Genomic DNA, 15,244 nt, shown 5'->3' with positions numbered 1-15,244 from the left:
GAAATAGTCTCGGACCGGGGTCCACAGTCTCTCGTCAGGTTTTCATCCGCAGACCAACGGTCAAGCAGAATGGGCCAACCAAGAACTCAAGGCAGCTCTCCGCTGCTTGACGTCCACTAATCAAATCACCAGGAGTGACCAACTGACGTGGGTGGAGTATGCCCACAACAGCCTTACCTCATCCGCCACTGGCGTCTCTCCATTCGAGGCCTCCCTGGGGTCTCAACCCTCCCTGTTCCCAGCAATCGAAGGTGAGCACTTTGTGCTCTCTGTTCAGCAGCACCTGCAGCGATGTCGGCGTGAAAGGCGGCCCACTAGAGCTGCCCTTCTTTGCACTGCAGACAGAAACAAACAGCTGGCGGATCGCCACTGGACCCCCGCCCCGGCATACTCCTCTGGACAGAAGGTTTGGCTCTCGACTCGGTATGTACCTCTCAGGACTGAATCACAAAAACGTTCCCCCACCTTTATTGGACCATTCAAAGTAGACTCCATTGTTTATCCCGTTTCTGTGCACCTCAAGCTCCCCAGGACCATGCATATCCATAATGTGTTTCATGTCTCACAAGTTAAGCCCCATTGTTCCAGTCCTCTGCGTGTAGATCCTGAGAGTAACCCATGACATCTTTCCTACAGAGAAATTGCAAAGAATGTCAAGGTGTCAGTGAGTACAGTTTCCTTCACCATCAAAAGGCACTCAGAAACAAACTCTGGCAGGAACAGGTCAGGGATACCCAAAGCCACAACTGAATCAGAGGACAAGTTTCTGAGAGTCAACAACTTGCGTGACAGGTGGCTCACAGGACAACGGCTTCAAGCACAGCTCGATAGTGGTCATAGTAAGTAAGTCTTAGTTTCAACTTTCAGGTTTGACAGGATGAGATGCAGCAAGAAAGCCATTGCTAAGCATAAGACAAACAGACTTCCCTGAGCCATGAAACACTGCCACTGGACTACTGAAGACTGGAAGAAGGCATTGTGGACTGATGAATCAAAATTTGAAGTCTTCAGTTCATCACTTTGTATGTCTTTGAGTAGGTGCCACAGTGTGTGGCGTCAACTGTCAGACATGGAGGAGGAAGTGTGATGGTCTGGGGTCGGTGACTTGTACAGAGTGAGAGGGACCCTGAACTGAAACAGCTACCACAGCGCCATGCAGTACTTGTGCAAAATGAATACCAAAAAAAAAAAGAATTAAAAAAAGTAGTGTAGCAGCATATACTGGGAGAAAAAATAAAACAAAGTTACATTAATATTAATCCTAAAGGTCATCTATAGAGTGAGGAGTTGTACAGTGTTATTGCCACAGGTAGGAAGGATTTCCTGTGGTGGTCAGTTCTGCATTTTGGGGAGATGAGTCTTTTGCTGCGTGTGCTCTGATAATCGAGGCGTACATGGGGTGAGAAGAGTTGTTCATGATACTGAGGAGCTTTTTTAGCATTGTCCTCTCAGACAATCCACCAGGATTTCCAGTCTGACACCCAGGACAGAACCAGCCTTTTTAACCAGCTTGTTCAGCCTGTTGGCATCAGCTGTCTTCACCCCACTGCCTCAGCACACAGCCGCAAAGAACACAGCACTCTCAACCACAGAGTGATTGAACATGGTCATTTTCCTACAGACATTAAAGGACCTGAGGCGCTTCAGTAGGAAAAGCCGACTCAGCCGATTCAGTGTTCTTGGACCAGTCCAGTTTACAGTCAATGTGTATCCCCAGGTACCGGTAGTCTTCCACGACCTCAGCCCCTTTGATGGGGAACAGGGGTAGGAGGAGGAGCAGGCTTCCTAAAGTCCATGATCAGTTCCTTTGTTTTTATGATGTTATGTTGTAGATAGTTTGTAGATAGCTCACACCACTCAACAAACCTGTCCGCCACATTCCTGTATTCCTCCTCCTGTACGTCCCTGATACAGCCCAGAGTCATCCGAGAATTTCTGCAGATGACATGACTGAGACTTGTACCTGAAGTCAGATGTGTAGAGGGTGAAAAGGAAGGGTGACAGGACCTTCCCCTCTGGCACCCCCATGCTGCTCAGGATGTTATCCGACCAGCAGCTCTTCACCCTATTTAACAGACTTGTTAAATAGTCTGTGATCCAAGCTACCAGTGGGGCATCCACCTGCATTTCTGTGAGCGAATTCCCCAGCAGTGATGGTCTGATTGTGTTAAAAGCACTAGAGAAGTCAAAGAACATGACCAGTGCTCCCAACAATGTCCAGATGAGAATAAGCATGGTCCAGCAGGTAGATGATGGCATCTTCCACACCGATACGGGGTCGATAAGCAAAATGCAGGGGTCCAGCCAAGGCTGCACCAGCGGACGCAGGATGAGTCTCTCCAGCATCTTCATAACATGTGAAGTCTGAGCCACTGGCCTGCAGTCACTGAGGGTCGACAGATTGATCTTTTTGGGGACAGGGACCAGGCAGGATGTCTTCCAGAGTGATGGAAACCTCTGCAGGTTCAGACTCATGTTGAAGATCCGATGTAGAACTCCACGCACAGCACCTTGGGACTGACACCATCAGGGCCTGCAGCTTTACTGGACTGGAGTCTGCCCAGTTCTCTTTTGATGTCATCTGCTGAAAGGGACAGAGTGAGACAGGCTGAGGGGGGAGGAGAGGGGGGAGGAAAATATGGGAAGAGCTAGGAGTGGAGACAGGAGACGCAGGGCAATCAAACCTATTGAAGTGCAGACTTAGGTTGTTGTTGAATGTGCATTCAACGTCCCCCTCCATTCCCACACCTGTCTTTTGTCTCTGGCCAGTAATGGCCCGCATTCCATTCCACACCTCCCTGGTGTTGTTTTCTTGGAGTTTGCTTTCCAGCTTCCTTCTGTAGGACTCCTTTCCCTCAGCACTCTTGGCTTTCAGCTCCTTCTGCACCAGGTTCAACTGTTCTTTGTCCCCGTTTCTAACAGCTCTCTTTTTCTTGTTTAGTGTAGCTTTGATGTCTTTGGTTACCCAGGGATTATTGTTGGAGAAGCAGCAAATGGTTTTTTTGGGAACCACCTTGTCTACACAGAAATTAATATAATCTGTAACACAGCCTGTGAGATTAGCTATATTGTCCCCATGAAAGTCATAAAGAAAATCCCAGTCTGTTGACTCAAAGCATCCCTAAAAAGTCTAACAGTTTTTATGGCTGGAGGTTGTCTCTAAATGGCAGGTTTGTAAAGGGGCTGGAGGTAGACAAGGTTGTGATAAGGCCTGCCTAGAGGAGGGAGAGGGATGGAGGTGAATGCCTCAGTAGCATTGGTATAGTGTTTGATTTTGCAGTCCACATAATACTTGAATGTAGGTAAAAAAGTGGAGAGGTTAGTGTGGTTGAAATTGCCCATTACAGCCACAAACATGGAGGGGCTTCGATTCAGAAGGTCTGCTGTCGCAGAGCTGATGATGTCATAAGCCTGCAGCGTGTTAGCAGCCATGTCTCTGTGAAAAACACAACACTGCATTCTCAGAAAAGTTTCTTCGTCCTCGTTAGCGTCACGAGCTTGTCCATTTTATTTAGCAATCGGTCTGACGTTACCAGTCACTACTGACGGGAGAGCAGGACGAAATCTTTTTCTCTTCAGTTGTCGTTCCTTCTCGGCTCTGCAGCCGTGGTAAATCCTTTTGATCACCGCGGGGACGCCAGCGGGGACGCCAGTGGGGACGCCAGTGTGGCTAAACTGCCGAAGTCCCAGTAGCTGATCTCGACTGTAAACAAAGGGGCAGTGTGGCGTCGCGGTCATCTCAGAGGACTTGTAGTTTTGAATTACTTGTCAAATGGATAGAATTACTTGCCTGTGCAAGTATACTGAAGAAAACACCCTACTCAGTAGAAAATACGAAAATGACAAATAAATGACAAATACATAAAACCAGAAGTAAGGACACTGGCCCTTGAGGACTGGAGCTTGACACCCGTGGTGTATAGGATCACAGTCTTAGGCCTTTTCCACATTTAAAAACTAAATTGTTGTTTTTTTTAAATGCGCATGTCCAGAATCACTCCCTTTCCCTGTTAGAAACTACATTAGTAATTAAACCGTTTTAGTATTTTTTTTTCTTAACAAGTGACTTTTTGTCCTGACTCTTTCTTCAATGAACTACAATTATGAGGTGTAGAAGTTTATAACGAAGAAGAAAGGCTAAACTTTTTCTTTGAAGGAGAATCTATTGGCTAGCACTGCTTGCATCTTCTGTATACCAAGCTATTCAAATGTGAGGATATTTGGGAAAAATTGAGTCAAGCAAGAGATTAAAGATCCCAAGGACACCAGCAAACCTATAACACAATTGCTAGAAAAGAAAATAATCAAGGTGTTGCAATTCATTCCCTTAACCAGATTGAAATGCTGTTACATTGTTTTGTATCACCAAATACTCGCAACATTCAAAGAACTGAAGAAAGATTCTATAGAACAAGAGGTCATAATTTTCCACAACTGATAATATAATCTAGAAAACAATTACTTCAGTTGCTGTTGGGTAAACTTTTTCACATTTCATTTTGTTATTTTTTTCAATTTGTTTTTTAATGTGAGCTCACATTTTGGGGGGATAGCTGTGATGGGGTGTGGCTTAGTTGCAGAGGAGTGGTGGAGCAGTGGATTCAAGGTGTGGTGTCAGTGGGAGGCTGCTGTCAGAGGAGGTGAACATCATCTAATCATGCCTTCCCTATTTCAGTAGGCACCGGGGCTGGAGAGAAGAGGTCTAAGCAGCTGGCGGCATACTGTGAGTACTGTGAGTTCCCTCCAAAAAATACAAAAAAGACCCTTTTCTGATGGGGACTGTTTAGTGGCTAAACTGCAACAAACTCTAAGATGTATACTTAATTACTTACATGCAAGTTGTTCAGAGAGAACCAAAGACCTACATGTGGCCCGTCAGCCATACAGTTGGTCCACTTTAATACAGAAAGCAGACAATCACAGTGACTACAGCCATACACCAATCTTGCCACGGTTCTGGGTCAGTTTCGACCCTGCGTTTTGTGTTCTTATGGGGCGACCGTGGCTCAGGGGGTTGGGAATCGCATCTGTAACCGGAAGGTCGCCGGTTCGATCCCTGGGCTCTCTGTCCTGGTCGTTGTGTCCTTGGGCAAGACACTTTACCCTACTTGCCTACTGGTGTTGGCCAGAGGGGCCGATGGCGCGATATGGCAGCCTCGCTTCTGTCAGTCTGCCCCAGGGCAGCTGTGGCTACAACTGTAGCTTGCCTCCACCAGTGTATGAATGTGAGAGTGAATGAATAGTGGTATTGTAAAGCGCTTTGGGTGCCTTGAAAAGCGCTATATAAATCCAATCCATTATTATGTTTTGGTTTATTTTTGAATGATTGTTTTGTTCTCTGAGGCTACGATGATTGTTATTGTTAGAGTTCCATGTTTCTGTTTATTTGTGTTTCAGGATTTGTGTCTCATGTTTAGCATTTAGGTTCCATGTGTTATATTCAGTCTGTCTCTCAGTGTCAAGTCGGCGTCTTTGTGTAGTGAGGTCTTGTTTCCTGTTTTATTGTGAAGGTCTGCGTCTCTTGTGAATGTGTTTAGTTTTACCTCTTGTCTCATCCTGTTAATTACTCCACCACCTGTGTGTAATCTCCCTGTGTTTCTCTGTGTGTATTTAAGTCGCGTCCTCTGTTATTGTAGTTGCTGGTCCGTCTGTGTATCCACCGTGCTCCTTCTGTGTGTTATCCCTGCTGTCATCCGTCGTCATTCTCCGCTGTGTATCCTCCTTCATGTTCATGTCCTGGTTTGTGTTCACTAGTTTAGTTGTTTTCAGTTTAGATAGCCTTCTGTTCCTTTTGCCGTTTGCCTATTTTTATTTTGTGTTTAATAAACCACCCTCACACCTTTACAAGTGCCTGCATTTGGATCCTCCTTTTCTTTCTTCCACACGGCTCACTCAACTCGCCGTGACAAATCTAATCTTTTTCAGTTTAAAGTTGATAGATACATTATCCATCAATAAAGGTATTTGTATTATATTAGTAGCAGTAACTTATTCAATATCCAACCTGCAATGAATAATGACACACACACACACACACACACACACACACACACACACACACACACACACACACACACACACGTGGAACTACTTCCACTTATTCCATTTTATTTTTACAGATAACGTGGAACCTCAGCTACTTCTATGTAAATAATTCCAAACATTTCATCTTGAAAACTAATGAAATCAAGGAGCTGCCGAGGGACATTCTGTGGGAGTCTATGAAGGTTTACATTAGGAGCAAATTATCAGTTATGTAGCATATAAGAATAAAGTACACTCTGAGGATGTTAAAACGCTGGTGAGGAACATGGGAGATGTCCATAGGTGACATGAGGTTCACCCACACCAGATCTGTTCAACGAAAAATTATTACTACAAATGGAACGAAATATTCTTATGATGGAGAAGGTGAAAAAAATATATACTAAAATCCAGACAGATTTATTGTGAACATGGAGATAAAGCAGGTAGGCTTCTTGTTCTTCGGTTTTAAAAAAAAAGTCAGCCGGGCAAATGATTACAGGAAGTGAAATGGATCCTGGCTTAATATCATACAACTATCACGACATTAATGATTGGTTTAAACAATATTATTCTAACCTATACCAATCAGAAGTAGAGGGTAATGCATCAGAAACAGACCTATTTCTCAACTCTCTGGATATTCAAAAATCTCTCTAGAGGCTCAGTCATCCTTAAAGCAGCCACTGTCACTTGAGGAAATAAGTAATCCTATTAAGCTATCTCGAACAGGCAGTGCACCAGGCACATAATGATTTCCCATCGAGTTTTACAGGGAATACCCTTAAAGCTCGCACCTGTTTTGAAATCAGTTTACACTGTAAAAACAATTGTAATATAAAAGTATTTTACTGTGTATTTTACAGTTCTGTACTGTTCTTCTGGAATATCATTAAATTTACATAAATAGACTGTGAACATAATTTTCTTGTTTTTAAAATGTATTTGTCTGTACATATGCATATTTAGTTTGTTAAAATACATTCACAAATGTATCATAATTTCATTATTCCATTATTTGAAAGATTGAACTGTTAAATTCAAATGTAATGCTATGGAGAAAAATATATAAAATGATTCTTATAAACTTTTTTTTACATCAAATAATTATTATTATTCTTGTTATTTAGGGTGATTGTGGCTCAAGAGTTGGCAGTTTGCCTTGTAATCAGAAGGTTGCCAGTTCAAGCCCCGGCTCGGACACTCGCGGTCGTTGTCTCCTTGGGCAAGACACTTCACCTACCACCTACTGGTGATGGTCAGAGGGGAATTATAAAGTGGAATTGTAAAGCGCTTTGAGGGTCTCAAAAAGCGCTATATGAATGCAATCCATTATTATTTAAACCAACTGTTAACTGTATATTTCTGTACATTTAAGTATTATTATTCATATTGCCGCATTCATTGACCTTGTTTATAGGTAAGTTCATTGTTTAATCACATTAAAATGTTCCTAATTTAATGTTTAAAAGCACTTGAAAAGGGGCAAAATCGCATGTAAAATTAGGGCAACAAACTGTATTGTAATTATTGGAAATAACCGTATTTTCATGAAAAAGTTATTTTCTGTTATTTTCTGGTATTATTTTAGCGCCCCACTTCCCAGAAATTACTGGTTTTTTTAGGATTTTTTTTTTTTACGGTGTATAATGAATCCCTGGAAAACGGAAAGTAGTCAAAAACACTTATTCAGGCCATAATCTCAGTCATACTTAAAAAAGATAAGGACCCTGTTCAGTGTAGTTCAGTTCCTCCCCTCACTCAGCAACACAGTCTGAAGTTGTTCTAAGTGTTGATGCTGAAAAGGCATTCACAAAATAGAATGGACTTACGTATTTATACTTCTAAAACATTTTAGATTGGGGCCAAAATTTAATAGCTGGATTACAGTTTTATACTCAGTACCTATGGCTGCATCAGTACAATGCAAGGCTGTTGCCGTGCTCCTTATCTGTTTGTAATCAAGCCATTGGCAATCGCTATTAGATCAGACAGTAGGATTAAGACTACTGTCCAGGGTCAAGGTAAACCACAAAATTCTGCTTTATACAGATGATCTACTTCTGCTAATATTAGATCCAATTAGTGGCATGTCCTACTTCTTTATCTGTTTCAAAATAAATAATTTAGCAAGGTAAATCAACTATAGAAATTTGCCCTTTAAAATTGAAAAAGGATAAATTTACCTCCCAGGGATTAGAAATAACTGGTTCAATCATCTCTATGCATCCATACAATTACAAGTCTATTGTAGGAGTAAGGCTGGGCCATATCATACAGTTCACGGTAATACCGGTATAATGTTAGGCAATGATAAGAAAATGAAATATCGCAATAGAATATGTAAAAGACTAGGTAAAAGACTTTGTTTTCATACGCACATGGCGGAAAAAGCATGGCGGCGACAGAGAATGAGAAGGGGGAAAGCAGATTGTTGAATGAAACAGATGAACCAGAATTGGTTTGTAAAAATGGTGCAACTTCAGTGGTATGGAACTGGTTTGGCTTTCATCCGTCAGATACACATCAAAGCACATTTTTTGGTAGAGCATGCAAGCTGGCCGTTGTTATTAGCGCTATTACAGAACCGATTTTATCTGGTACACGGCACTCAAAAATCTGTCAAAAAATGTTTTCGTACGACCCTGCTAAGCTACAAAGCCGCACCGCTTGATGGATTGTCAAAGCATTACGTCTACCGTAGTTGGGAGCTTCGCGGAGTAATACGTATTGTGCTTCAACATAATATTACAGCTTTGTGTGTGTATAACCTCTTTTAAGTATTGTTGATATTATACATGGTTATGCTCAGGATATGTCAGCCCATTTCCACTGGAGATGCCTTTTGGTTAAACTGTCAGCAAGGAATTTGCATTTTCACTGTTACATTTTTATATAGCTTTAAGGCACATAAAAAACAGCTGCTTCTTTAAGTGAAAATACATTGATGAAGTTTTTTTGCACTAATAAAGTTGTGGAGTTGTAAAGTATATTGTCTCGCGTCAATTATATAGTCAGTTATATCATTATCGCAAATTATCAAATATATATCGTGATAAATATTTTTGGGCATATTGTCCTGCCCTACTTAGGAGGAACCAAAAATGACCTAGATAGGTGGTCAAAATTGCTATTGTCCTTAGCAGGATGGATAAACACAGTAAAAATGACTATAATGCCCAGGTTTCTGTATTTATTTAAAATGATTCCTATTTTTCTTCCAGTTAGATTGCAATATTTCTTTTATTTACATGGAATAAAAAACCTGCACGAATAAAGAAGTCATGTTTGGAGAGGATTAGGTTTGCCTAATTGTGTATTCTATTGTTGGGCAGTTTATATTTTTAAGTTAACATAATGGATTACCAGGTTTGCAGATAAAGAGGGACCTGTCTGGGTAAATATGGAACCAAAAACAACAGTTCACCTATTTCAATTTTGACTGCCCCTTTTCAGCTAAATATTGGTGTGCCTGGTGGTCCAAAATTTTATAAAGATTTGGCGCCAATTTGGAAAGTACTTTAATTTGGATATTTAATTTCTCTCCAGTAACATCTAATCATCTTTTTGTGCCATCCCAGACATTTCTGGATTGGAATAAAAAAGGACTGATTTATTTTAGCGATCTCTTTAATAAAGATGGTTTTGTCATTTAAATTCCTTTGTGAAAAACATGATCTACCAAAGTCACATTACTTTAGATATATTCATGTTTTACTTCTAAATAAACTGGTGACTCTCAAAGTGGAGCCAATCAGAACCCAATGAGAATCGACAAGAAAATTGATACGGAATCAGTCAGTACATGATATCGATAATGGAATCGGAATCACTAAATTCTTATCAATTTCTATACCTATATATCATACTGCATGTGATGCTTTTTTAGTGTTTGCCAAACAAAACATAGCTCACTGTGTTTTATCGTGTAAGAATTATGTGAAATATAATTATAGCCCCAGATTGCATGGGAACATTTTTTCTCAAGTAACACTTATTGTGGGCTTTTTTTTTAGTGCTGTGTAGTAATCAGTGAATGCCTATTCTGACGCTGATATAATACCCTGTATTGTATACACATGTACATATGTTTTTTAACACAATAAAATTATGATACTGCTGCCCTGAGGTAAACCAACAAAATATATGGCCAAAGATCTTTTTTTATGTCCCCACAACTGGACTCACATTGTAGAGGATATCCACCCATCCCTCCATTGTAATACACTGGAAAACGGTGAGAACAGCGAAGAGGATGTTGTCAAAATTGGTAATGCCAAAATTGGGTCCAATCCAATACTCCCTACAGACAGTGCCGTTGGCACAGGTCCTTGCTGGAGCTTCATAGCCACAGGGGAAATCTGCAGTCTGCTCACCTGTAACCACAAAGACACACATTGACAGACTAAGGTATTTTTTTAGAAATTGTCACAGTGCGCTGTGTGGCATGCAGGATGTGGACCCAAATGCAGACTCCAAGACGTGGAAAGTAACTCCAAAACTGCTTTATTGCTGACACAAGGAAAAGAATATACTGGGACATGAATAACTCTAAACGAAGAGGCACACAGGGGACCACACAGCTGGGTATGAGGGAGATTGTGAGGCTGGGGAGAAGAAAACAAAAGGTTTAAATATAGGGGGTGGGTTTCAATAATCAATTTATTGATTAAAATCGATTTTAGCTTTAATAAAGCAATATTGATTCATTAAAATCCTGAATCAATTTTTAAATATAAATGTGTTTTACCAGAAACGCCAGAATCTCAGGCTAAACCTCACAAAACAATTTCAACAACCACCAAACAGCTAAAACAGCAAACGAGAGCAGGTAAACGGATTCCGCAAAAAGACATAAACACAAAGCACGGACAAACACATCAGAATCAGTGAGATGTTGGCTTTCTCACCCGGCAGCACGTACACAGACATGCGGTCGGGGTTGAAAGCCGACAGCTCACAGATTCTGATGGACAATGTGATTATTTGGATTTTATTCTTTAAATTTATGTAAGAGAAAGTCTGACTGATGATATAAAAGAATATCACACACATCACAGGGAACATATTTTACAATTAATTGTTCGTTCTCCTGTTGGAGCTTGCTTCACTGCATAATTTCTATTACAATCATATTTTTGTTTATATGGGGGGAATTCAAAATGTGTCACTCAACCCCTTATCTTCATTAAAAAACACATAGGAATGGTTAAGGTTCTATAACATTTGCTCACTTGTGTTAATCCGGAAACAGGTGCGATGAAATTTCCCCATGTAGAAGTCAAGGCCGATGATGGCAAACATGAGGATGGCAAAGAAGAGCAGCAGGCCAATCTGCAACAGTGGTACCATAGCTTTCATGATGGACTTTAAAACCACCTGAAGACCTGAGGCAAAGCAAGAGAAGTAAGATTAGCCATAGCCATGATTGATTGCATATGTAATGTAACATACAAGCATACCATAATGCTATCAAAATATATTTGCAGTAATTCTGTGTATGTTCTCAGTCATTCAGTCATGATAATCTAAGGAGCATGGAAAGAAAAGTGACTGGACTTCTTTAAGTTTCTTGAAGACGTTTCACCTCTCACCCGATAAGCTTCTTCAGTTCTAAGACCAAATGATGAAGAGTCGCAGGTATTCAAGCCCTAGTGGAAGTTGTCCCTTAAGAGGGTCGTGGACCCACTGTTGATCACGTGATTGCTATTGAAAAGTCTTTGAGAAACATAAAGAACTCCAGTCATTTTTCTTTCCAAGCTCCTTAGATATTTACAATATCCTTTGAATTTTTCTTTTACAACCAAGTCTCCTTGTCATTTTGCCTCTGTCCAAAAGATGCAGAGGAACTGTAGTGCTAAGGAAAAATATTTACTTGTTAATCTAAGGAAGACGTTTCACCTGTCATCCGAGAAGATTCATAAGTTCTAGGGTCAAATGGTGGAGAGTCCCAGATTTAAAACCTATGGGAGTATTCCCCCAAGAGGGAAAGTGGACCCCCTCCTATTTTTACACCAGATGTTTTTCTTGAGTGTGGCTCTTGGCACTAAAAGTGCACTCTTATAAACTGTATGGATGTACTTCAATATACTGTATAGAAATGCTCATATACACTGTAGCACAGTACTCCTATACACTGTATAGTACACTGGCTTAAGGTATACACCACTAAAATTAAAAAGCTGTGAAATTTTGCAATTTATCTTCAGAACAGATGTTTTTGCAGTATAGTAGTTGTTTGTTTGTTAACCTATTATAATGCTGTAACATGCTAACCACATCATGACCATTAGCACAGACAGCACATGTATTAAAATGTGAAGTGGACTTACTTGGAATCCCGGAGACAAGTTTGAGTGGTCGCAGCACTCTCACCGCCCTCAATGTTCTCAGATCAAAGTCAGCCCCCACAGTGGCCAGGATCCTACACACAATAACAGCATGGATTCAACAATAACATTAAGCTGTATAGTTTATAGCCTTGTTTTGGTATGGTACCATCACAAAAAAAGCTGGTATAATTTAGCAGTGGGATGTTCTTTAAACTCACTGACCAAAACCCATGTTGTCTAGTTATTTAACTGGAAATTTATGAAAAGTGCATATGTTCCCTTCTTCCAATTCACAATTATGGCTTGTATTGTGCTTCTGGGGCACACAAAGCTTTAGAAAAGGTGTCATACCCTTGTACTGATTTATGTCGCAATACAGTGTGATCACAGACATCTACAGACTTCTTTTAACCTGACATGAAGTGTGAACTGTGGGATCTTGAAGTACGATGAATTAAACTGTGTCCAGTTACTTCAGTGAATTGCTACCTTATCGTGGTGGAGGGGTTTGCGTGTCCCAGGGATCCCAGGGGCTATGTTGTCTGGGGGCTTTTGCCCCCTGGTAGGGTCTCCCATAGCAAATTGGTCCTGGGTGAGGGACCAGACAAAGAGCAATTCAGAAGACCCTTATGAGAAAAACATGGAAGGAACAGTTTACCCTGCCTGGGGAGGGTGCCCGAGGGCAAGCGTCTGGTGGCTGGGCCTTAGTCCATGGGGCACAGCCCGAAAAGGGGACATGGGCCCATCCTCCCGCAGGAGCGGAGGCCCTGGCGGACTGATCCCTGGCTACCAAGACTGGTAATTGGGACATGGAATGTCCCAATTGCCAGGACTCCGTCTCTGTCTGACTCTGGACTCTGTCTCAGTCTGGAGTTGCCCCTGGTGAGAGGCGGCGGGCTGGGGTGGGTATTCTAATATTCCCTCGGCTTGCTGCCGGTACGTTGGGGTTCTTCCCGGTGGATGAGAGGGTTTATCCCTGCGCCTTAGGGTCGGGGAACGAGTCCTGACTGTCATCTGCACTTATGCGCCAAGTGGCAGTTCAGAGTACCCAGCCTTCTTAGAGTCCTTAAGTGGGGTGCTGGAAGGTCCTCCACCTGGAGACTCTGTTGTCCTACTGGGAGACTTCAATGCTCACGTGGGTAACGACAGCAAGACTTGGAGGGGCGTGACTGGGAGGAACGGCCTCCCTGATCTGAACCTGAGCAGTGTTTTGTTATTGGACTTCTGTGCAAATCACAGTTTGGCCATAACGAACACCTTGTTCGAACATAAGAGTGTCCATAAGTGCACGTGGCACCAGGACGCTCTAGGTCGCAGGTCGATGATCGATTTTGTAATTGTATCACCAGACCTGCGACCAGAAGTTCTGGACACTCAGACAAAGAGAAGGGCTGAGCTGTCAACTGATCACCACCTGGTGGTGAATTGGATCAGGTGGCGGGGTAGGACACCTGACAGACCCGGTGCACCTAAACGCGTAGTGAGGGTGTGCAGGGAATGCCAATTTCCGGGGGGCGAGGTCACTGAGGCAGTTAAACAACTCCTTGGTGGCAGAGCCCCTGGTGTGGATGAGGTCCGCCCCGGGTTCCTGAAGGCTCTGGACGTTGTAGGGCTGTCCTGGTTGACACGCCTCTACAATGTTGCGTGGAGATCAGTGGAAGTATCCCTGGACTGGCAGACCGGGGTGGTGGTCCCCAGCTTTAAGAAGGGGGACCGGAGGGTGTGTTCCAACTACAGGGGGATCACACTCCTCAGCCTCCCTGGGAAAGTCTATGCCAGGGTGCTGGAAAGGAGAGTTCGTCCGCTAGTAGAACCTCAGATACAGGAGGAACAATCCGGTTTTCGTCCTGGTCGTGGAACACTGGACCAGCTCTTTATCCTCTCGAGGATACTTGAGGGTGCATGGGAGTTTGCCCAACCAGTCTACATGTGTTTTGTGGACTTGGAGAAGGCATTCGATCATGTCCCTCGGGGTGTCCTGTGGGAGGTGCTGCGGGAGTATGGGGTGTCTGGCCCATTGCTACGGGCCATTCGATCCCTGTACAACCATTGCAAGAGCTTGATTCGCATTGCCGGCAATAAGTCGGACTCATTCCCGGTGGGTGATGGGCTCCGCCAGGGCTGCCTTTTGTCACCGATTCTGTTCATAATTTTTATGGACAGGATTTCTAGGCGCAGCCAAGTGGCGGAGGGCTTTCACTTCGGTGGCCTCAGAATCTCATCTCTGCTTTTTGCGGATGATGTGGTTCTGTTGGCTTCATCGGGTGATGGCCTCCAGCTCGCACTGGAACGGTTCGCAGCTGAGTGTGAAGCAGCGGGAATGAGGATCAGCACCTCCAAATCTGAGGCCATGGTTCTCAGCCGGAAAAGGGTGGAGTGCCCACTACGGGTCGGGGATGAGTTCCTGCCCCAAGTGGAGGAGTTCAAGTATGTCGGGGTTTTGTTCGCGAGTGATGGGAGAAGGGAGCCGGAGATCGACAGACGGATTGGTGCTGCGGCTGCAGTATGCGGTGAAGAGGGAGCTGAGTGTAAAAGCAAAGCTCTCAATTTACCGGTTGATCTATGTCCCTACCCTCACCTATGGCCGCGAGCTGTGGGTAGTGACCGAAAGAACGATATCACGGATACAAGCGGCGGAAATGAGCTTTCTTCGAAGGGTGGCTGGCCTCTCCCTTAGAGATAGGGTGAGAAGTTCAGCTATCCGGGAGGGGTTCAGAGTAGAGCCGCTGCTCCTCCACAAATCGAAAGGAGCCAGCTGAGGTGGTTCGGGGATCTGACAAGGATGCCTCCTGGGTGAGGTGTTCCTGGCATGTCTCACCGGGAGGAGGCCCCAGGGCAGACCCAGGACACGCTGGAGAGATTATATCTCTTGGCTGGCCTGGGAACGC

General features: G+C 43.2%; 1 protein-coding gene and 1 long non-coding RNA gene across 2 annotated transcripts in view; one reads left to right on the top strand and one right to left on the bottom strand.

The window, feature by feature from the left end:
- The window catches only part of LOC309719252 (voltage-dependent N-type calcium channel subunit alpha-1B-like), a 327,817-nt gene that overhangs the window by 246,984 nt on the left and 65,589 nt on the right, over positions 1 to 15,244 (bottom strand). The window contains exons 5-7 of the mRNA XM_082555244.1: positions 12,357 to 12,448; positions 11,259 to 11,411; positions 10,213 to 10,400 (exon numbers count right to left, since the gene is read on the bottom strand). Coding sequence (XP_082411370.1) covers positions 10,213 to 10,400; positions 11,259 to 11,411; positions 12,357 to 12,448 — 433 coding nt within the window. The remainder of the gene's footprint in view (positions 1 to 10,212; positions 10,401 to 11,258; positions 11,412 to 12,356; positions 12,449 to 15,244) is intronic.
- Positions 1 to 15,244, top strand: part of LOC309719255 — a 74,803-nt gene that overhangs the window by 48,543 nt on the left and 11,016 nt on the right. Inside the window, exon 2 of the long non-coding RNA XR_014280177.1 lies at positions 4,676 to 4,723. This is a non-coding gene — a long non-coding RNA (uncharacterized lncRNA). The remainder of the gene's footprint in view (positions 1 to 4,675; positions 4,724 to 15,244) is intronic.

Source organism: Aulonocara stuartgranti, assembly GCF_965226115.1.
Source record: "Aulonocara stuartgranti genome assembly, chromosome: 12".
NCBI lineage: Eukaryota > Metazoa > Chordata > Actinopteri > Cichliformes > Cichlidae > Aulonocara > Aulonocara stuartgranti.
This window is presented reverse-complemented; position numbering and strand designations above follow the sequence as displayed.